Source organism: Cuculus canorus, chromosome 19 (assembly GCF_017976375.1).
Source record: "Cuculus canorus isolate bCucCan1 chromosome 19, bCucCan1.pri, whole genome shotgun sequence".
Taxonomy (NCBI): domain Eukaryota; kingdom Metazoa; phylum Chordata; class Aves; order Cuculiformes; family Cuculidae; genus Cuculus; species Cuculus canorus.
Genome location: NC_071419.1, coordinates 4,102,382 through 4,124,954, shown reverse-complemented (window position 1 = coordinate 4,124,954; position 22,573 = coordinate 4,102,382). Strand labels below are relative to the sequence as shown.

The window sequence follows — 22,573 nt, the reverse complement described above, 5'->3', positions numbered from 1 at the left end:
AAAAAAAACTCTGTGCACGGTCTATGACATCAAATTCCACTGAGCAATTGGTCCCAAAAATCAGATTCCTGCGGAGCAGCTGTCATCTAGGTCTACAAAAGTTGGAACACCCCAAATGGTTGCATTAACTGAAAATGCTTAAAATTAGTTTTCCATCCAGCATCTACCATAACGGGATGAAACCAGCTGATCAACAAAAGTAAACCAACCTATATGCTGGGGAATCCATCTCTAACATTTTCTTGGCCACTGGAGCAGCTTCTCTGAGGAACTGGTGGACTCAATTTGCTGCTGCTCTCCAGCACCTCGTGTCGGTGTGCCCATATGCAGTGTCTTCACAGGCAGCTTCACTGTGTTATTTCCAAGAGCCAGAAAATTCATTTTTAAAGAAAAATTAATTTGTTGTGTAAGTCTAGCTTCTGCAAAGACAGCCTGGGAGCAGAACTGCTGTGTGAAGTTCAAGAGGGACTGACAACGCACAATGGTTATTCAGATCTGCTGGAAGTGGGACTCGGCCAGTTCAATTCACATCTGCAACAAACCGTGATCTCAGCTCCGCTTCTGGAGCACAGAGGTCCTTTTGATAAATCTCTGTGTACAGGGACTAAAGCACTATTTCCGCATGAAAGAAATATATTCAATTTTTTTTTTATTAATCTTTACAGTCCACTGGCTTGGAAGACCGAGTTTCTCTTCCCCGTTGGAGAGCTGTTGCACCCCATCAGGCTCAGGTACTTCGCTGGGACAGCAGCCAGGCATGCTCCAGAGCCCGCTGTCTCATGCCTCAGCTCTCCAAGCACTTCTTTGACATTAGTCCTCCAGCACCAATCTCCAGCTGCTTCCTTTTTTGCACCCAAACTCCTCCCAGGATCCCCAGCTCCAATTTAATTCTTGGGCACACTCATAGCACTCACACCAAAAGGTCTGTGTATGGAAGAAGGTCTTTTCTCCTGTTTTTTTGCCTTGAGAAAACTCTGTAAGGTTCTTCTTTGACAGAACTCCACTTATACAACAGCTACTCCTCTGTATATATGTGATATCCACTGCATCTTCAAGGATCATACAATGCAAATACGTGCAACTGCCTCCCTACTTTTATGAGTAATTCATCTGTCTTCGACGAGATATGGGACAGCATCAGCTCAGGACTTCTGGGTCCACCACTGCTCCACTGCCACTGTCCTGCAGGGCCTGGAGAAGCTGCTGCTTTTTGAGCCACATCTCCGCTAACTCTTTAGGCAACAGGGAATCCATACATCCTTAGAATCATAGAATGATTTAAGTTGGAAGGGACCTCAAAGCCCGTCCAATTCCAACACCCTGCCATGGGCAGGGACACGTCCCACTGGATCAGGTTGTTCAAAGCCCCATCCAATCTGGTCTTGGAACACCTCCAGGGATGGGGCATCTCTGGGCATATAGAAGTTGTCCTCACTGCCCCTTCATATTCAGGTTTTAGCTTATGGCAGAGCAACTGGGCATCACACTGCAGCTTCGAAACACTTCAAGTGCTTCAAGTCAAACAGGTGTTCCACAGCTGCCTGAAGTCACGGTGACCTGGGAGGTGGCAAATGGAAGAGGTGGAAAGCTGGAAATAAGCTCTCCCACATGGCAGAGCAGCAGAGAAGGTACCTCAGTAGATGGCATCAACATTAAGGCAAAAAGATGAAATCTTGACCTAGGATTAGGACAGGAAACACCACCACCCGAAGCTCTACAAGAACACACAAACTGCTGGCTCCGATTTCTGTGTTACTTCCAACCCGCTTGCGCATCACTCCTTCCCCTGAAGTATTAACCACCTTTTTCAAAACTTCAGTAACACACTGTGAAATCCCCACCATCTGTTTGCCAGGGAGAAATCCCCACCACAGCTCCATCAGTCTCTCCCACACGAGCCCTACTTAGGAACAACTGTAAACATTTACCAGGTCCACGCTGGCTCAAAAATTCCTAAAATTACTCACAACAGGCTTGGAATAGGAAATCTCGACAAATGCAGCTGAGTACAGCGTGTGCACATCATTAGCTTTACCCAGGGTGCATTAAGGCTGCTTTCTTGCTACCATGATTATGCTTTAATATGTAATTAGTAGGAAGAGAACAATGTCGGAGAGGAAAATATCTCACTTACATGCACACCATTAAGACTGAGAGCGCAAATGATCCAGCTGCAGCATCGCTATCTGAGGCTCATTAATTGGAGCAGCAAGGCTCCGAGGGCAGGCGAGCATTGCTGTCCTGCTCCAGGTACAGCCAAGGGCTGCACAGCCTCACTCACCAGTCATCCCACCTCCCCTTCCTGCGCCAGGTTTGGAGCCAGGCAAGGAGAGGTCTGCGAGAGCTGGAAAACACAAAAACTACCTTTCCTCAAGAGAAACACTCACGCTTTTCCAAAGGGAAATTGATACTTCAGATAATTACACAACCCTCACAGGAGGTTTTCAGATGTCTTGGTCATCCTGACCTCACCTGTAATGCTTAGAGAGATGCTTTTTAAAACCTGTTCAAAGTAAATTACTCCCTGACAGCGCTGCAGCTGCAGTCCAGCCCTATAATCCCATGGTTTTGCCTGCCTCTTCATCTGCTGCACCCTCCACAGACCCACCGAGCCCCTCACCAAGTTGTCCAGCCCCCTCTGTCCCACACGGTGCCCAGCCCAAAGGGGGCGGGTGGGAAGAATCCCAAACGTACACAGAATTTTTGAAGGAATAGTTCATTTCTGAAGGAAAAGAAAACCACCCTATTTGGAAGCCCTCCAAGAACAAACAAGCAGCCCATTCTGACAGCCAGTGGAACAAAGTAGTCTGAGATGCTGCCTTCACCCCCTGCCCCCCAATCCTTTAACTTTCCCCCATGAAGAAGTATAGGAAGAGGGCTACCGGAAAGCTGGGGAGGGGCTCTTGATCAGGGAGGACAGGGACAGGATGATGGGGAACGGTTTTCATCCGAAAAAGGGGAGACTGGGATGAGATCTTAGGGGGAAAGATTTTCCTGTGAGGGTGGGGAGGCCCTGGAACAGGTTGCCCAGAGAAGTCATAGATGCCCCATCCCTGGAGGGGTTTCAAGGCCAGGTTGGATGGAGTTTGGAGCCCCTGATCCAGTGGGAGGTGTCCCTGCCTGTGGCAGGGGGTGGGACTGGATGGCCTTTGAGGTCCCTTCCAAACCACTCTATGATATGAGAAGCCTCCCCATTGTCTCCAGGGCCAGGGTAGCCCTGGTTTCTAAAGCTGTCCCTGCTGGGGGACAGGACCTGCCGGTCACAGCCTCAGCCACCTAAAGTCTCTCCAAACACGGGAGACTCAGAAGAGACCAAGACTGAGCACGAGATGGGGTACAGATAGCAAACCTTCCTGAAACCACACTCTGCTGAGATGCAGTGGTTTCAACACATTTCTGGTGCAATGTTTATTCGCTGTGAAACATTAACATTTCTCCTTCAACAAGTGACTGCCCAAATGCAAAGTACTGACCTTGCAGGAGCACGGTGGGGCTCCAGGCCTGCTGACCAAAGCTCGCTTCTCTCTGAGCACCCCAGTCTGTCCCCATCCTGGGACACGCTGGACAAGATGCACGGGATGCCCAATTTCCCATTGGCATTGGGACGTTTGTGTCCCAGTGTGATATTTCAACGTGCTACCTTGTACCAACTTGTCTCTGGAATCACAACTTCCTACATAAGCTTTTTTTCCCCTCCCTCGTTTTTCTTTACTCTGGTTCATGGGAAGATGCTGCACGGAATGCAGAGATCCCAAGTACTGAGGGTTGTGGAATTTGGCTGTGCCTGTATTATCAGCCTGATAGTTTTACTTTTTGCTGTTCTGCTCAACCATGGTTACACGCGCGTGTTAACCTACTTCAAGAAATGTCAATTATTATTTGTAACTAAAGCATTTGGCCTTGGAACAGTCTCCTCATCAGATGCTGCAGTTCCAAGAGCCTGAGGTATCTGCAGAAGATTTTAATGAAGAAAGAAGGGAAGAAAAAAGCTCATTAGAAAACAAAAAATTCCTTTTATCCCAAGACTCCCGTAAGTGATATTACCTGGGAAATATTTTCTTCTTTCCCAAAGCACACACACACACTAAACAGAGAAGCTTAAGTGATGGCAGCTGCACTAATTGAGCACAAAGACATACAAAGACTGACTTTGCCTGTTGACATCTTTCAGTCGCGATGATGCTCACTATATCATTAAGTCTCAAGTGCCTGAAGACATAATAAAGGCAAAACATCTTGACAGGTTCAGAAGAAACCACGCATTTTTCCAAACAATGGCCAAAAGCTGTTGGATCAGCCAGAAGAGCTTGGTTTTTTCCCCCCTCCCCTTTTTGGGAAGACAGACTGGTAAATGTTTTACCACTTACAGGTTTGTCAAGGAAAAAAAGCCTTCTTTTCTCCCCAGTCTTGTCTAAAATTACTAAAAGGAGAGCTCAGACAAATCAAGAAGGTAGAGGAAAAATCAATTTCATACACATTAAGGATACGCATTTATCCATGTCCTGATCAATACCTCGGATTCTTCACACATTAAAACACTTCAATTCCTATTTAAGGCCCAACAGTGGAATTCTCCCATCCAGACTATGGGAGTTACGAAAGATCCTGCCCAAACTTGTTTGATCTGAAACATAATACCCCACAACGTGACCCCTTGGAAAAATACTGGGGAAAGCAGCCAAAAAGGGAAAAAAAAAAAAAAAGCAGAGCTTCCCAGAAGGGACGTTTCTGGCTCTTTCAGCTCGACTGAGAAGCTGGACATCCATAAACAGTCCAGATTTGTAAGTAGGGGAGAGAGGAAGGGGAAAAAGCAGAGAGAATTTGGCACAGCACTGCTAAAAGCTCCTGCTGCACGGGATACGGCAGCCACCAGCACCGGTGCCCAGCTCCTGCTCCAGCCCAGGACCCGGTTGTTGGGGTATTGCATTTTCACCTGCTCTGTTCAGACATCAGGCTCCTGAGCCCACAGACGGTGCAAGCCTCGCAATACCATGCATATGTATCAAAGACCTTACAGCACCTCTCCTCCACGCTCCCAAAAATCAGAGTGACTTTGCAAACAGTAGGAAGTCCCACTGTGGTGTTTACTCACGCTGGTCCTCACCTGCTCAGCGATGCACAAAGTCCTCGGCAAGGAGCCAAGCTTTTCCCTAGGAGAGGCTCCCTCTTACAGTAGCCTGGTGAAAGGCTCAAGGGGTGCCCAGCCAACCTCAACTCTGGGCCAAGGAACCACAGAAGCAGGTCTGATGTGACCAAGCATTTCTTGGCAGCGAAACTGGCTCCGATAACCTTGGGGAAATGGAGGTGTCTGCTTTTGGCCATGAAATCTCTCACCCGCCCTAATCCCAAGCAGAAAAGGGTGGCTATAAGCAGAGATTCTCCTCCCAAGGTGCTGCTAGGAGCCCAGCTTCCAGCTACGCTACCTGTGCTGGTAAAGCCTGAGTGTTTCACAGAGGGGTTTGCTTGCAGGTGCAGCAAAAAATGAACAGCATTTTATCAGCAACTTGTTGCCTACACACGATTTAAGGTTGTGGCACTGCTACTGGCTCCCTGAAGACCCCAAAATAACGCCAGCATCACCCTTTCAACAGGACGCTAGGGAGAGTCACAGTCCACCAGACAATTCAGAGCAATATTCCTAGAGGAGCAGGGAGAAATTTCCAGGATTTAGAGCCTAAAAATATGCCTGACTAGAAGTGTGGCAGCAGCTACCATATCTCTCATGGCAAACACCACCTCGTAAAAGTCCTGCATGTGGTGGGGAACCGTGGAGCAGAAAGCACTGTCTGGTGCACGCTTGACTGGCTGCAGAAATCTGTAATTCATTTGCCCAGTGTTTCAGGGAAGTTCAGTGTCAGGGTTTCCTGTACATACTTTTAGTGTTCTGGCTGAAAACATCTGCTGGACACACTGCACCTGCTAAGGCAGCCCCACCACGGACCACAGCCGATGCCCTCAGGCTGCCTGGGAGCAGGAGGGTCCCTGCATCACCCCACGTCCAACAAAATCACCTGAGATGAACCTGTGCCATGAGAGGATCCCAGGCAATACAGAGCTTGGTACATGTGGAGTGTGAGACAAGCAGCCCTCAAGTGCAGATGAACCACCAAGCTCTGAAAAGGGGGGAAAAACACCCACCAAATCCACAACCCATGCTGTTCCAGCCTCCTTTTGCAGTAAGCAGCATTCATCTCAATACTCAGATCTCCAGTACAGTTCCATATAAAACATGGGTGGCCAAACACTGGCTGAGCAATGCACCAGCCAGCACGGAAGGGATAAACATCACCCACAGCTCCTGCAAGCAACAACAGAGCTAATGATCAACTGGCAGGCGATGAGGTCCCTACCTACACAGGGACTGCCTTCCCCATGCTCCCACAGGCTTCTTGGACCTGAGGCATCTCCTTCGAGCAAGAATCTGCAGCACCCAAGAGCTCAAGGCAAAACCCTGCAGGCAGTGCCCAAGTTGCATGTAAACTTTTAGTTGGCAAAGTGTTTTGGTCGCTCACAAGAAGTGCAGCAGTGGTTTGTAAAGCACAATTTCGCCCCGCAGAAGCCACCCTGGAGGCGCTACACAGCTCTGCTCAGGCACGTGGAGGGACAACGTGGACTCAGGGTGCACCCTTCGTCTCCTCCTTCTTTGGTGGGGATGTCACACCAAGAGCAGGGCAGGAAAAGGGTTAAAGTGGGTTTCTGGCTTCTTGCATGCAATCACACACAATTCTCCTTGCAGGCCAGTTACTCCGCTGCCCTCTTGGGAATTGAAAAAAGAAACCAACACTACACACCCCCTCCTTTTGGAGAACTCTTCTCACTTCCCACCCCACCCGCTGCACACGCACTGTGCGAGTTATATAGCAATGGGAAACGTTCTCAGCTGCGATAGCATCCCTTTCTTGACACGCATCCAACTGCTGCATAGCAGCCATCTGAGTAACTGGCACAGAGGAACACAACGCGGGAAGGTCTGTCCGGCAGCCGGGACCTCTGGGGAAGCTGTAAACACCCAGAAGGTGAGGCACAGCCACTGGCCCGACAGAGCCGTTGTGGCTGGGATGCCATACTCGGCCACCTGTAGCACTGCCAAACGCTCTTCTCCACTCCCAGCCGCCACCTCTTCACGCACTCAGCAGTGCGTACAGGAAAAAAAAGCACTGCTTTCCATCTCTTCTTGGCTACAAGAGGTCAGAAAACCTCAAAAGTCAAGAATGGGAGAAGAAGAAATGCTCCCACCGCCTGCAGGTCAGCTACGGGAGGGGCAAGCGCTGATCTTGCTTTGTTATAGCACCAAATTGCAGCCATTTAGCAGAAAGCCTTGCAATTTTCAAAACCTGTATTACTTCATATAAATCTCTCCCTTTCTCCCCTTTATATTCCCAAACTATGCTAAAAAAGCACCCTTTAAAATACTGCTGTAGGGATATCAACTCATACACGAGGTTACGGACGATGCAGGGAGGGGAATTCTCAGCAGAGAAACAGAAACGCAAACCACCAACTCTCAGTTATTAATCCCTTAAGTAATTCTGACTACGCTCCCCACTCTCCTATCCGAAACCAAGCAGAAAATTGTTTTCTGACACTCTGGCAAGAGGATGGGGGGGGGATGGAAATCAGATAGGAACGGGGAGACGATGGCAGTTGAGCCTCTACACAGTTCTCCCGATGGCTGAGGTGGGACCTCTCATTTTGCAGATTCTCCAACCACAAGGTGCTGGTGATGAAGCTGGGGACAAACCTGCAACAGCATCCACTGAGGACAGCTCGGATACCTCCAGGCCTTTCCAGGAGTGCTCCATGCTGGCATATCAGAGTGAGGAAGGGGATATCTTTACACCAAAAATTATTCTGAAGACTCAAGCGCCTTTAGAGGACACCCATCGCTAACCCTGATGGTACCACCTCCCTTGTCCTCTCCTACCACACCAAGGCAGCTCCTGCTGCAGCTGCTGGAGGATGCCATGCTCAGGGCCACTCTCCCCACCGTGCACCTCTCCTCCCCGACACTTCAGACACGCAAGACGAGCCATGTACAAGCCCTTTGTCAGCCACCCACGAGGCACACGTGTCAGTGAACCCCGGTGGATCCAACTAATTGAGAGAAGGATTGATCCAGATCCCCCTCCTCTGTGCCCTGCGAGGCTGCTGCACTTCTCACCAACCTCTGGACCAGAACTAACAGAGTAAAAAAAATACTACTTTAATCTCAGCATCTCCTTATTTTTCAGCTGACCTGTAAGCCGCTTTCCTTTTTCATTTTGAGAACAGCATCATTTTGTATCCATGGGTCAGGGTAGGAAAGACCTTTATATCTTACAAAAAAAGCTTTTTTCAGACAGTACAGGAACTTCCAAAGAAAGTCAGGACAATTAAATACACGTCAGGAGAGCAGAGAGGAGTGGAAGGCTAATAAACGGTACGCTCCACAGGTTTATGAATATTTGAACTATATTTCTTAAGGAAAAAATAGTACATTACTGCAAATTATTGAAAATGAGTAACTCCCTTTAATGAACCTTGCTACCATCCTGCTGCCTAATAGAGTGATAAAGAGTTTAATCCATATTTATGTACATTTTATCTCATTATAGTTGGTGCCAATAAATTAGCAAGTCCAATAAGAGTTACTTTTTATACCATCACTGCTATTAAATGTGCATGAAGTACTGTGCAACAGCACACCGTACACCAGCACGAGCTTTTTATTTTATTTTATGTGGGTTTTTAGGAGCCCGGCTGTGCTAGCAAAGACTGCAGAGCATCCTTGCAGGCCCCTAGCGCTCACTCCTGCAAGATCAGACCCTCGTTAGGGATGAGGCAACATCAACAGGGAAGCACTGCACGCTGCGCTGCTCCTGCAGCAGAGACACAGCCATGGGGAAAGAGCCGGCTTATAGAAAACAATATAACAACACATTCTTTTAAAGCATCTTCCAGGGGGACAGGTAGAAGTACAGACGGTCAGCATCTCGGGTCACTTTTGGAAACCTCTGTCACATACAGCCCTCGTCACAGTAGGATTCCTTCGCAACCGGACACTGGGGGGGAAAAAAACTGGCTGTGAGCAATTTAAACTGGCCTTTCGGCTCCTTTGGGTAACCGGGAAACACTGCAAGCGAGATTACAAGAAACATGACGCATCTATTTGGCAAAAGCCTGCACTTGCCAGTTACCCAACATCCCTCAAAGGCAGAGATGGAGCTTCTCAGGTCCACAGGGATTTCGGCTGGAGAAGCCCACATGGCTCACAATCCCATTAGACCAGCTCTTCTCCTGGTGACAGTAAGGAAGAACTCAGTTCTCAAGCTTAAAACTCAAGGAATTAACAAAACTAGGGATTAAACCTCACATTCCTGGACTCGAGCAGCCTCCAACCACACTTGCTCCTTTAGAGGAGGCTCCATTGATCCTACAGCACCTCCTCCTTACTGAAGCCCTGGATCAGAAGCCAAAGGCAGGTATGGAAAACTCTCTCCCAACAACAGCTGGTCAAGGCAAGGCTGAGGGCGTTTAACTTTCCTCCTGTTGTAAAGCACTAAGGTTTTTCTTATGCTAGAAAAGCCTGAAGGACTCGAGAAGTCCTTTACATATACGTTGGCACCACATAAACAAAAGCCCCTGCCTTTCTACTCGGTAATTACACTGCAGCAAACCCAAATGCTATTACTAATTGCTGCCTCACCAGCCTTCTGGTTTGGAGGAGAGAAATAACTACTTCAGTGGCATCCAGAAAGGAAACACCCAGCACCACTCCACCAAGGTTTCCATGTAATTAAATGGTTGACTGTGAATGTGCTCCCTTCAGAAAAATCTCCTACACAGCATTAAGTGCCTTGTAACCAAAAAAACTCTATTGATCTAAGTAACGAATAGCTCCAGCAAGAATTTTTTGTGTGTGAAGTCTATGTTTGGCCAGTGGGAACGTGGATTAGAGACTCCTCTCGCTGCGACTCAAAGTGCAAAGGCGCTTTGGTCCACAGCAGATATTTCCCTGTTTATTTGCTTTGCCACTGTTGAATGCAGATCTGAGGATAACGTGGGAATGAAAGGTGGCAAAGACAATGGGGATGTTTTGACAGGCTTCCAGAGGGATTTAGGGTGGTGCAGAGCTGAACAGCTGATAACCCCGCCAAACTGATAAAAAAACTGCGCTGGGAAAAAGATCAACGAGGCTTTTGTGTAGAGAATCTACACCTCCCAGATCGTATAAGATTGCTCAAAGCACATGGAAATAGGCAAGATCCAATTTTCCAGAAGCTCATGACAAGCTTTTTCTCCAAGGTCTCCTAAAAAGATACGCTATCGTGGGGTAAGAGGGAATGGCAAATCACCTCCCCTTCCCAAGTCACAAATCTGAATGTGCTCCCCAAGAGTGAACAGGGGGAGGAGGGAACAGCCGTTCCCCAACCAGACCAAAACGGAAACCAAACCATGTTCAGCTCACACACTGCGGCAGTGTTTAAAATACCAGTCTCTATTAACAAGCATCTTAGACAATTTGAAACAGCGCAAAGCAAGAGGCAACGGGACAATAAAGCAGCATTTTAATTAGCAGCGGTTCCTTCCCCAGCCCGAAAGGTTCTCTCTTTACGTTCATATTCCCAGAACAACAAAAGTCTTCTTGCATTTCATAAATCAAAATAACCTCATAAAACAAGCCCCTGCAATTGCACATTCCAGATAATGGTCCAGAAATAAATTAGGCAATAAATATCAAATAATATAGCCCCATCAGCAGTAAAAATCTACTCTTTGGATAATCAGAAGAGAAGATGCCTTCCAGCAGCTTACGCCTGGTATCTTGAAATAGGTAAAACAATAGAGAGCTTTAATAAAATCATTTAACACCTTTTCCACTGAAGAATATAGCAATTGTCCTGTGTAATAGCTTCCCCAAGCCCGGTATCCATCAGAATAACAGCACAGCCCTGACACTGCTCATGTCAAAATCCAGGGTAAGGGAACAAAAGCCACTTGTCAAAATCATGTAGGATTTTCCTCCCTCGCAGCTGGGCTTCGTTCAGCAAAACACAAAACCATGCTCTCTCCTCTCCCATCTAGGGGCACACGGCACAAACAGAGCCAGCACCAAGGAACAGCTGGCAGAGAAAAAAAAAACCCTCCAAACTCAGTTTTCAGAAACACTTGGGAGACTAATTTCACCCTGGCACGAAACTTCCTGAGCCCCCGGGAAGCTCAGCGGTCGCATTACAAAACCAAAGGCGATTTTGGGGAAGCTATTTTACTCGCAGCAGAGGCAGCAGCTGGGGAAGAATCTGTGCCAGGTCTGCACTCTGGGCAAAACCTAAAGCAGCTGTGGATGATACACGGCTGGTATAAACCTGGGTCAAGGCTTGAAATTATTTGAGGCAGCGCTATAGGGAACGTGCTGCTGGGGCTGCAGGGTGCAGTCCCTCAAGGTGGTTTATGCAGAACAGGGATGATGCTTAGCACTGGTTTGAACACACTGTGGTTTACAGGGAGCTCAGGGGCAAGGAGACGGTGCGGCTTTGCCCTAGTCATCCAGCAAGGCAACCGGAGCCGGGAAAAGGACTCCAAGTCCTGACCCCAGCACAGCACCCGGTTTCCAGGGCTACAGCCTCTTCCAACTGCTTTCATGAGCACATCGAGACAATCGATTCCACCCAAAAGACATTTCTCATGTGCTTTAGAGACTGATCCCAGAGGCTTTGCAATCTAAAGCACAAAACTTCACGCCTCAATCGCCCATCACTAAGGAAACAGCCAAATCAACCTGCTGACACCCAGGCTGCCGTGAGCTCAGGGGTGCCCAGTGCATGGGTTAAGGGTGAAGAAACTGCTCAGAAAACCCTTCAATTTTCATCCAAAACCTTCAGTACAAGTCCGGTGAACAGCCCGGTGCCAGAACTACCACTTCCCAACAGCTCAGGAATAACTCTTACCTTTCCAAAGTCCCGTACATCAAAGAGGTCAAAGGGATCAAACAGATCGCTGTTTCGTAACCCAAATTTGTCGTGACACACTTTTAGGAAGGTTCGGATGTTCTTCAAACAGAGAAACTGGAGGAAAGAGAAAAGAAAGGGAGGGAAAAAGTGAGCAAGACAGGCACAAATTGTAACTGAAATTTACTGAGTTAAATTCACATGTGAGACAAGTTAACAGGACTTAGAAACTTGCACTGAAAAGCCCTGCATTAGTTTATTTGTTGTTACTGAAGATGTCAGGCTCCTGGTGCCCTGTGAGGACTCCTGTGTTCTCAGCTGCGCACCAGAAACAAACGCCCTTTTGAAAAACAAGTTTCACATAAGGTAACTGTGCAGAAGAACTGGAAAACCCAAGCCAGGATGTTTCCTTTTCAAGGTCTAAGCCAAATATAAATTACAGCTGATGTTCTACAGAAGCCCAGTGTTGAACTTTTTAACCATTTCCAGCATGATCCCATCTGGTTCCCTACAGAAAGGACACAGGCTGCAATCCTTACTGTACATATTGCTGTACCTCTGCACACATCCCTATGTACACACAGACCAAAGGAAAGACCGGGACATGGAAAATCACGCTTGTTTTGCTTCCACATCATAGGCTCTGGCCCATTTCTCACAAAAAAATACATATTTTTGTTCAAACGTAGCAGAAGCAGAATACTTCAATACTTCCTTAATATCAACCTCTTTGTCCGGTGCATTAGGGCTATACAGTTATATGGAACGAGCCATAAAACTCCACTGATGCACGAGTCCCCGTTACTGGCAAAGGTAACATTGTACAGGGGTTGGAACTAGATGATCTTCAAGGTCCCTTCCAATCCAAGATTCTACTTTGGGGTCTGAAACAATTGACAACTTATTCAAGTAATATTTTGCTCCCTTGCACCTCCGAGATTCTGCAGGCACTGTGAACACTAACAGACCCGTCCCTGTACAGCCCGTTTCCAGCTGGAGTCCTGAGGCACGGGAGATGCTCCTGACCCAGCTCAGATCCTGTTCCCGAGACCAGAGCAATCCCTGGGTCTGTTTCTACGAAGATCAGCTCACCTTTAATCTTAGCCCATTAGAAGAGGGAGAAATCTCACCCCTCTGAGGACCACCGTGGGTATTTCATAGATGGCTCAACCAGCAGAGCAATATTAGGTTTCTCTTTCAAGAAAATCCTGTCTTTGACTCTAGCAATAACTGGTCATTTGTTTGGGAGCGTCAAGGAGTTTGAAGTCTGGGGACTCCTGACTCTCTCGCTCCAACAGCGATGCCTGGCAGCAAAGGGGTGAGATGAGAAGAATAAAAACTGGCTTTATTTTGGGGGCTACATCACCTACATCCCCCATCAGGACTGACCAACACTGCTGAGCAAGTCAATTCAGTGCACTCCTTCCTGCATCCTCATGAGATTCCACAAAATACCTTTCATTTATCACTGTATTTTTAAACAACTCTTCTTTTTCTCAGCAAATTCCTCACAAACATAAAACAAACATGTTAGAATTCTAAGTAAATCAACCCAATAAAGGGGCGAATCATCCCCACGTGATGAAGAGGCGCAGGATGCAAGCTGCCTTTGGGGTGGGTTTGGTCAGCGTGGTTTTGTCACGTGGCTCTATCCCTGCACTCCAGGTCATCATCAAACTAACACCATGCAAAATACTTCTTACAAACTTCACCCGGAGTTCAAAGCAAAAGAAAATAACTTAATTTTCTTTTAATTAACAGAATCAAAGAGTGTCTTTGGGGCCATCATATCTCCATAGACATTAACGCGACGCAGCTTGTTGGAATCATCAGGTTGGTGGTGACAGATTAGCAAGAGCACCTCATTAACAACAGGCTGATTCACTTACACAGAAAAAGATATAACCTTTCACTCTTCACCCCTTTTCCACCCCCTCTACCCGGAGCAGCTGAGCGACAGCAGAGCTCCCCCAGCACAGGACATTCCCATCTCATCAGAGCCTTCTCATTAGACAAGCAAGTGCCAGAGGCAGAAACGGAAAACAATTCTGTTTTTCTAGGGCATTCCTCTATCTCACATAAACACTGCGGTAAATATAATCCGTCTAGACCGAGAGGGGGTTTTGGAATTGCCTTACAACCTCTCTCGTCGAAACAGGTTATTTCATAACTTTATCTCCAGGGTCTCCGCAAGAATTTACACCCTGGGCAAAGCGGGTGTGTTTTCTGCTGCACTGCAGTCCCATTGATTTCAAATTTCTAGCACGTGTTTATTTTAAATCCTTTTAAGCCTCCAGTTTTGAAAGTTAATGACACAGGTTACAGCCGTAATCGCACACCGCAAGGCACAAGCTTCCTCCTGAATCGCTCTGCCTCCCCACCTCCCACTCACGCCAAGTCTGGAGCAGCAGCAAAGGCTGAAGATGGACTTTCACAGCGCCCATGTTCAGCCAAGCGAAAGACACCTGACGGTGTGAAAACCTGATCCCTCTGCACAATGCGTTTGTGGTTCAAATTCCTGAAAAGCTTAGCGTTCACACTACCTTATGTCTGAAAAATCACAAGAGAGATCACACATCCAAGCAAATGAATGCCTCGTCCCGACAGTGTTTCTCACAGGGATCAAGAAATGGGGCAATCATGGGTTTAGATTGGGGTGAGTTAACCTCGATCTCAGCTTGGCCCCGGTCAGGAAGGACAGGACCAACCGCACTGTTCAACATCAGCTACATCCAACTGCCTTTGCTCATCTAATTCAAATCTGGAAGCTGCTAAATGAGCACAAGGTGCCTGCAGCAGTGCCACTGCCCTTCCCACAGCTCCAGGTGATGTCCACAAAAAGCCACCACGCAGCCAGCCAGTCGCTGAGCACAGGCAGATGATAAGCATCAAGAAAGAATTCTAGAATCCATTTGAAGAGCTGTTGAAGAGGCCCGATGCAAAAATACACTAAACTAATGCAGCAGCACCGCGGTCCTGCTCCACCAGCACGGAGCTGGCAGCAGAACAAGACCATCACGTTGCCAACAGGAAAAGCCACTGCTCAAGATGACAACTGTAGGTAAGATTTAGCCCTGCTCCTCCCGTACAAGAAGTCAGGGTGAGTACAACCCACACGTAGGTGTTAACAGCACGATTTGTTCCTGCCCGATTTCTCTCTCACCAATCTGTAAAATACCTCCTGGCACTTTTGCTCACAAGCAGTTTGAGGTTGGTTTGCTGTTGATGGAAAAAATCAGGATTTGTTGGCTTGATAGCGTTACTCAACGGCCACATACTGAAATTAGCTCCGACTGAATATGAGCTGTGCTGAGGCCATTTTATTTACCAGCCAATTACACCTTTGGATGAGTAAACACTCCACAGGAGAGAGAGAGAGAGCAATGTTCTCCATGGGCCTCATGCAACATCTGCCAGGACCAAAATCAATGGTGTCATTTATATGCTCCAAACGAGACCAGTGCTGAAGCAGAGTCCTGCAATCTCCTTTGGCACAAATGCCAGCAGGGATCTAAGCACTACACATCCTAAATCCTGCCATCATCCTCCTCTGCACCCAAAACAACCTCAATATGCACCAGCCAGTGCCTCTGGCAGGGGAGACACCACCAGCAACCAGCATCCTCAGTTCTGGAAAGAGACTCCCAAAGATCCCAGGATCTTCCACAGGTACCAGCATCTCCCATCATACCACCAGCCACACTTCAAAAGCAGCCACAGCACGGATCGAGCTCCGCGGGCACAGCAAAGCCCATCCAATGGGTTTTGGAGAGGGATAGTATTAAAACCAGAGGGAAGAGGCAAAAGGGGCAGGGATGAGACTGTACCCCAGGGAGCAAGAAACTCATCCAGGAAAACAAAATCCCTTGAACGCTGTCAAAAGATGAGAAAAGTTAGTGGTCAGCTCTAAACCTGATCCTCTGAGGGCTGCGAGGAGCCAGTACTAGAGAGCCAGCAGCAGCGGCACGGCGCGGCACGAGAGCCCAAATCATCCCAGATCAGAACAGCTTCCCTTATTTTTAAACACTGCGATGCTGTAAGGTGAATAAACTGCTCCGAGCCAGAGCCTGACCTGCCCCAGCCCGGCAGCAACCGGCTCGGCAAAGACTGAGAGAGGGACAATGCTGGTACTTCTAGCTCCACTGTGCAGAAGGACATTAGGACGTGCCTGGCCACCCCAAAGCTCTGCTCCCACGCCCCCGGGTAGGAAGGGCAGGTGGGATGTGTGAGCAATTGGAAATTACAGCTGTGGGCATGGGAGGGGAGCCCATGGCAGGGTGCACGGCAGCTCAGCATCTCGCTGCTCTCCACGCCGCTGTTTCAGGCAGCGCCACCCCTCCCTGTATGACTGGATGCCGGAGACACCTGCGCTGACTAGACAGAGCCATTTCCGATGGAAATCCTTCAGAAAAGACCCAGCTACTCAAGCACATTGGGGTTCGCCTGGAAACCATCCCTCAGCCTCAGCCGAGATGACCGTGGGCTGGAAAGCCACATGCATTCCTGCCTTCCAGCAGAGCTGCTTTGCCGCAGGAAGATAGCAAAAAGTCAGGCAAAAACACACAGAACGCAGCAGCCTTTGCTCAACAACCAACATGCCCAAGGTGGGGTTCAGAGGACGTTCGTGGGAGCATCGGAGCAGTCCCTGGTCCCCGTGTTTGGGACGGTGCAAGGCTGGGGAGTCTCCAAGAGACATTTAATAATGCGATAAAAGGTAGGGGAAAGTTAGGAGAGGGGGCAACTGCTTTGTCTGGCACGGCAGGATCATGCAACAGCTCACAGATTTCAACAAGGGCCTTTTGGAGAGCCAGCGACGGCCGGCGCGAGAGCTTCGGGGAGAAGCGGGGCTGCACACAATAGCACCGGGCAGGCAGCCACGTGCTGAACCTCGGCCAAAGCCGTGGGCTTGAAATGGGTCCTGCAGCATGCAAGGAATGCTGCAGCTTTGCCGTTTGAGATAACCCATTGGCAAATGACGAAAGTAACTTTCTTTAGCACTTCCTGACCGTGATGTCACATTTCCTCTTATCTCGTTGCCAGCACAGCTCGAAAGCACCAGGAGAAAAGTCAGTCCTCGATGGGGAGCTGAGAGCACCAGCTTCTCACAGCCTTCACAAAAGGGTAAGGGAGGGTCTCCCATTGAGAAAACACATCATTTGCAACGATCAGTGGGGAAATGGGTATCCTATGGCATAAACCTCTTGAGAAAGCCAATGAAAGCATCTCCAAGTTGTGCCGAGTTCTCCTCGCGCTACTCTGACATTGTAGAAACCTCAAAGTTCTCTTTGCGTGCTCCACAGAATCATTAGGTTGGAAAAGACCTCCAAAGTCAAGAGCAGAGAGAAAGTCCAAAAGCGTCCAAGTATGCAGCAAACATAACTCTGCATTTAAAACCATGCATATCATAACCTTTACCTAAATCTCTCTAAAATGCCTGACTTTTCTAGCTCATCTCCACATCAAGGTATGAGCAGGAAAGTTGTGGAAGCAGTAATGAGAGTCAAAAGCACAACTGGAGCTTCTTTCACCCTCCACCATCAGCGCCAAATCTTCTGCAGCTTTGTTCCTTCTCGCGCTTCGCCCCATTGTCTCTAATGGAAAGGAGCAGCCGCAGAAACAATGCAAAACGTCTCTGCAGAAAATTTCCCTTCCCGTTCACATTTGGATTCAAGTCGCAGCTCATCAATTACTTTAGACGGACAGATTAAATTTCGGGTTGTTGGACAGCAGATTTATCTACTGAGAAGTGGAGAATGAAATTATTTCTCAAACAATTTAGTGCTATTATTTCCTCCCCTTTCAAAGACATTCCTGTCGCAGAGTGCTCACGGGCCTGGCACGTTCCACTTAGCCACTGATTAATGAGCCTAAAACGCTGATGAGCGCTGACCTCCGGACAGGTCCTCCTTACATCCACCCACAGGCAGGATTAGCCACAGGGGAGTACCTGAGGGAGAGCAATCACCCATTTTAGCAAACACCCATAGCTCATCACTGGGAGGACTGGAGGTAAAGCCAACCTGCAGCAAGCAAAGCTCCTCCCCAGCAATAAGCATTGGTCAGAGCTCAGAGAGGCTGTAGACCTCCCAAACAAGGTCACCAGGAACTTCTACACTGCCCAGCAGAAGCACAACACAGAGGCAGGCACCGCAGCACAGGCTGCTCAGCACCACTCCGGCTCCTGCTGACCCTCACACCTTTGCTCATCATTGCTCACACGCAGGTCAAGCAGATAAAGAGCTCCTGGTTCCCTACAGGCGCTTCCCATCATGATATGGGCTCTCAAAGGGAAGAGCTATCTCAGATAACAATATTAAGCTCATAAATGGGAAGCTGGAATATACATAAAATTGTAAAAGCAATGGCTCTCAGCATCCTCAAGTCAGAGCGGGCAAAAACATTAACCAGAGCTCCTGAGTTTTAGACAAGACATGAACTACTGGAAAAAGGCGAGAAACAGAGGGAAACACCTCGAGGTGGCAGACGTTAAGAAAACGTGGGAAGAGCAAGGGACAAAGCACAGGGTCAATGACATGTATAAACGCTCAGTGACGATGCTCTTGTTCAGCCTGGAGAAGAGACAGCTCTGCAGAGACCTTAGAGCAGCTTCCAGCCCTGAAAGGGGCTGCAGGAAAGCTGGGGAAGGGCTCTGGATCAGGGAGGGCAGGGACAGGACCAGGGGGAATGGTTTGAAGCTGAAAGAGGGGAGATTGAGATGAGATCTTAGGAAGAAATGTTTTGCTGTGAGGGTGGGGAGGCCCTGGCCCAGGTTCCCCAGAGCAGCGGTGGCTGCCCCATCCCTGGAGGGGTTCCAGGCCAGGTTGGATGGGGCTTGGAGCCCCTGATCCAGTGGGAGGTGTCCCTGCCCATGGCAGGGGGTGGAACTGGATGGGCTTTGAGGTCCCTTTTCAACTCAAACCATTCCATGACTCTATACTGAAGTAAATACTGAAGATACAGAGGCTTGAACTGCATCTGTGCTTTCTCCATGGGCAGGAGGAGCCCGTACCAGGGCAGCAGCACCGCGTCCCCCTTGGGGCTGCTGTCTCCCTGCCAAGCAGAGCTGCTCAGGCCAAGAAGCTGGCTGTCTTTTATCCTATCAGGTTTTGCTGACTGACCCCAAACTCCCTCCAGAAAGAAATGGAAAAAAAAATGGAAAAAAAACAGAAAGAAATGGAAAAGCAAAATAAAACATACAGAAGCGTGGCTGCACTCCTCATCCAGCAGCTGCTGAGTCCAAGACGATAGCACAGCACTGGAGGAGAAGACAAGGATTGAGTAACATCCTCCAGTTTGGAGGAGGGAAAAGAAATTGCAGGAAAGCCCAGATCCTTGTGTCCTCCAAGGTGACCTCCCAGCAGCAGCAACGACCTCCCCGAAGCTTAAAAACATGGGATGAGCCCTCCCCAACGGCACGACGAGAGAGGTTTGCTGAAGTCCGTGCAACGATCCAGGAGACCCCACACTGCGTGGCAGGCAGCCCTGCCGGGAACACTTGGCTCAGCACAGCACAACCGCTCAGTGTCCGTCTGTCCCGCTGTCCATCCCGCCACCCAAGGGTCACCCAGCAGCGTGCAGGGGCTTTAAATGAGCGGAAGGAAGCTGCAACTTCCCAAAGAAAACTGCAGAGCTGAGCTGATGACAGTACTTCTCTTCTTTGTGGAACCCTCCAAGGGCTGGAAATGTAGGGCTTTACTGAGAAAGAAGGAATCGTTACAGTAAGGGCTTTAATTGCAGTGCCTGGAAGTGTTTTATCAGAGATGCTGACAGCATCTGAGCTTCTCTGCCCACGCACCTAAGGTCTGGAGAGCCCTGACCTTTGGCCCAATCACCCAAAATCCAGTGGGTCTCACCGGTTCAGCACGGGTCCAAACCCCACCACAGGTCTGAGGTCTGTGTAACTGAAAACCTTGCTGCTGAAGTTTTAGAAAACCCCAGTCAAGATCCCTGCATCACATCGGGCGGCTGATGTACTTTAGAGATTTATCTTTTAGACATCGTAAGTGATCTGTAGAGCTGTTCCCAGGAAACAAGAGCTTCTTGCAAAATCAGGCGGGCACGATCCCCTCCGAAAGCTTTGATCTTCACCAATTCCTCCACTAAGAGAGGGGATTTCAGGTTGCCCTCTGTGAAGAAAAATACTGCTTTGAGCCTTGCATCTTCCTGCTGTTACAAACCACATACGTGAGGAGCAATACTCCCTTTTCCTTTCCCACTCACCCCAACAGTGATTCATTTCAGGAGCTGGATGGAGAATACAGACTCCATGAAGAAAGGACAAGTGGGACATCAATCCATCCCTAATGACGCTGGACAACCCTGTACTGAATGATGCCCTTGTGTTATCCCCAAGCAGCATCTGCTGATGTGAAAATCCCTCCTCAGATGCTCACCTGCTCCAGTGACCTTCCCAAGCCAGAACCAGTGCTGTGGCGATGCCTGGGAGAAACCCATGTTACGTCCCTAAATCCTTTGGACGAGACCAAACTGTAATTACCCAGCAGACAGAGCCAGACCAGCTTTCTCTGCGGGTCCTGGCCTGCCCAGAGCCAGTGGGGCTGGCTGCTGGGACCGGGGACGACGGGGCAGGGAGCAGCGGCTCTGTGCAGCACAAGCTATGGCTAAGTGTGGGAACACCATCAGGCTTAAGAGGAGAAACCCAGTTGGACCTTTTGAGGCTCATTAGTAGGAAAATACAACAAAGGCGTTTCTTTTTTCTTTTCCCACACAATGTGGGTTAGAGCCTCCTGCACCCCAGATCTGGGCTGTCTCTGCGGTGTATTTACCAGCAGACTGCCAAATCCGGGCTTGGCTTTAGTGAGGAATAAGATCTGAGACCACATAAAGCTTGGGAGCTGGAGAGCATGGAAGGATTGCTCAATCTGCCCACATTTGGCACCCTTTGCTGAGAGTCCCCTTCCATGCTTGTTAAATCCAGTCTTTTTCTTCTCTCACTGGAAAAGAGATCCGTCAGGGGAACTCGGTTAAAGAAGCAGGGGAGGGAGAGCAACATCTTGGCATCTACTACTGATGTGAAGCCCTAAACTCACGTTTGCCTCACTGGGGCTCACACTTCATCACTCACATAAGACACGGCCATCGGTAAAGAGGGGATTTGTAAAAAAGAATTTAGGATTAGAGCTGATCAAGAAACAGGATACCTTCCCACGCACTGAGTTTTCAGCAAAGAAAATTCAAAACATTTTGGCCAACCCAAAGCTTTAATACAGGACTCGACCTGAACCGTGACAATCAAATTATAACACAGAGTTCAGCTGCTGCTAAAGAAAATGAGTAATTGCGTAACCCTATATAGCGTTACACTGTAATGATACGCTTAGAGAAGACTTTCCAAGCAGTCATTGTTCTCCTGCTCTTCAGGCTGGTGCAGGGAAGCAGACAGTGATGAACTTTTGACAGGACAGCGATGAGAACAGCTACAATACGTCTCCAAGACGAGTAAATAGCAGCCAAGTCAAGAAATCAAGCCCTGCCATGTCAACTATTCCGGCCAGACCCCAGAGAAGAAGCTCCAGGCGGTAGCCTTCAAGCCTGGGCAAGTTCAAGAAATTCACAGAACTCAATTTTTGTCTCTTCAAAACCAAGCTGCCCCCTATAAATGCTGAAGAGATGAGCTATGAGACTTTGGAGACAGAAGTGAACTATGGGGTGGGATCTGAGGTAGGTGCCTGCAATAGCTGACTCCAATATCATTTATGCAAAACCGTCAAAGCACATCACTATTAAATAATACAATATGCACGTTGAATTAAAGACCTTTGCATTAGTTTTCCAGGGCTCCTATATAAGCCCAGTTTTAAATACCCATTGATATCTCCCAATCATTCCTGGGCTGATTGTGCCACCGGCTGCCACCGTTAGACAGAGGTACGTCTCCATTTCAGGGCACACAGCAGGCTCGCTGCAGACACCTTGTCATAGAATCATAGAATAGTTTGGGTTGAAAGGGACCCAAGTCTGTCCAGTTCCAACCCCTTGCCAAGGGCAGGGACACCTCCCACTGGATCAGGGGCTCCGAGCCCCATCCAACCTGGCCTGGAACCCCTCCAGGGATGGGGCAGCCACCACTGCTCTGGGCAACCCAAGCCAGGGCCTCCCCACCCTCACAGCAAAACATTTCTTCCTAAAATCTCATCTCAATCTCCTCTCTTTCAGCTTCAAACCGTTCCCCCTTGTCCTATCCCTGCACTCCCTGATCCAGAGCCCCTCCCCAGCTTTCCTGCAGCCCCTTTCAGGGCTGGAAGCTGCTCTAAGGTCTCCCCGGAGCCTTCTCTCCTCCAGACTGAAAAACCCAACTGAACTCTCTGAGCCCATCCTTGTACAGGAGGTGCTTCCAACCCTTGGATCATCTCCGTGGCTTTCTCTGGACTCGCTCTAACAGATCCGTCTCCTTCTTGTGCTAAGGACTCCAGAACTCTCTTTTAAAACACCCCAAGAAATCTCATTTCAAAAGCTCTACCATCGGATCAATGGCATGCAATCCGCCAGAAGGCTTTTCTGGCAAGAGCTTGTATGGATGCCATTGTATTATTCACGCATCACGGGTATAAGCAATTCTTTTCCATACAGTCATGATTTCGGGTGACTCGCTTCCAATTAAGACTCACTTCACTTTCAGAAAACCT

General features: G+C 48.6%; 1 protein-coding gene across 4 annotated transcripts in view; it reads right to left on the bottom strand.

Annotated features, from left to right (window-relative positions):
• Positions 1–22,573, bottom strand: part of VAV2 (vav guanine nucleotide exchange factor 2) — a 149,205-nt gene that overhangs the window by 101,742 nt on the left and 24,890 nt on the right. For all 4 annotated transcript variants that reach the window (XM_054084152.1, XM_054084154.1, XM_054084153.1 and 1 more), the window contains exon 2: positions 11,928–12,044. In XM_054084152.1, the coding sequence (XP_053940127.1) occupies positions 11,928–12,044 (117 nt within the window). The remainder of the gene's footprint in view (positions 1–11,927; positions 12,045–22,573) is intronic.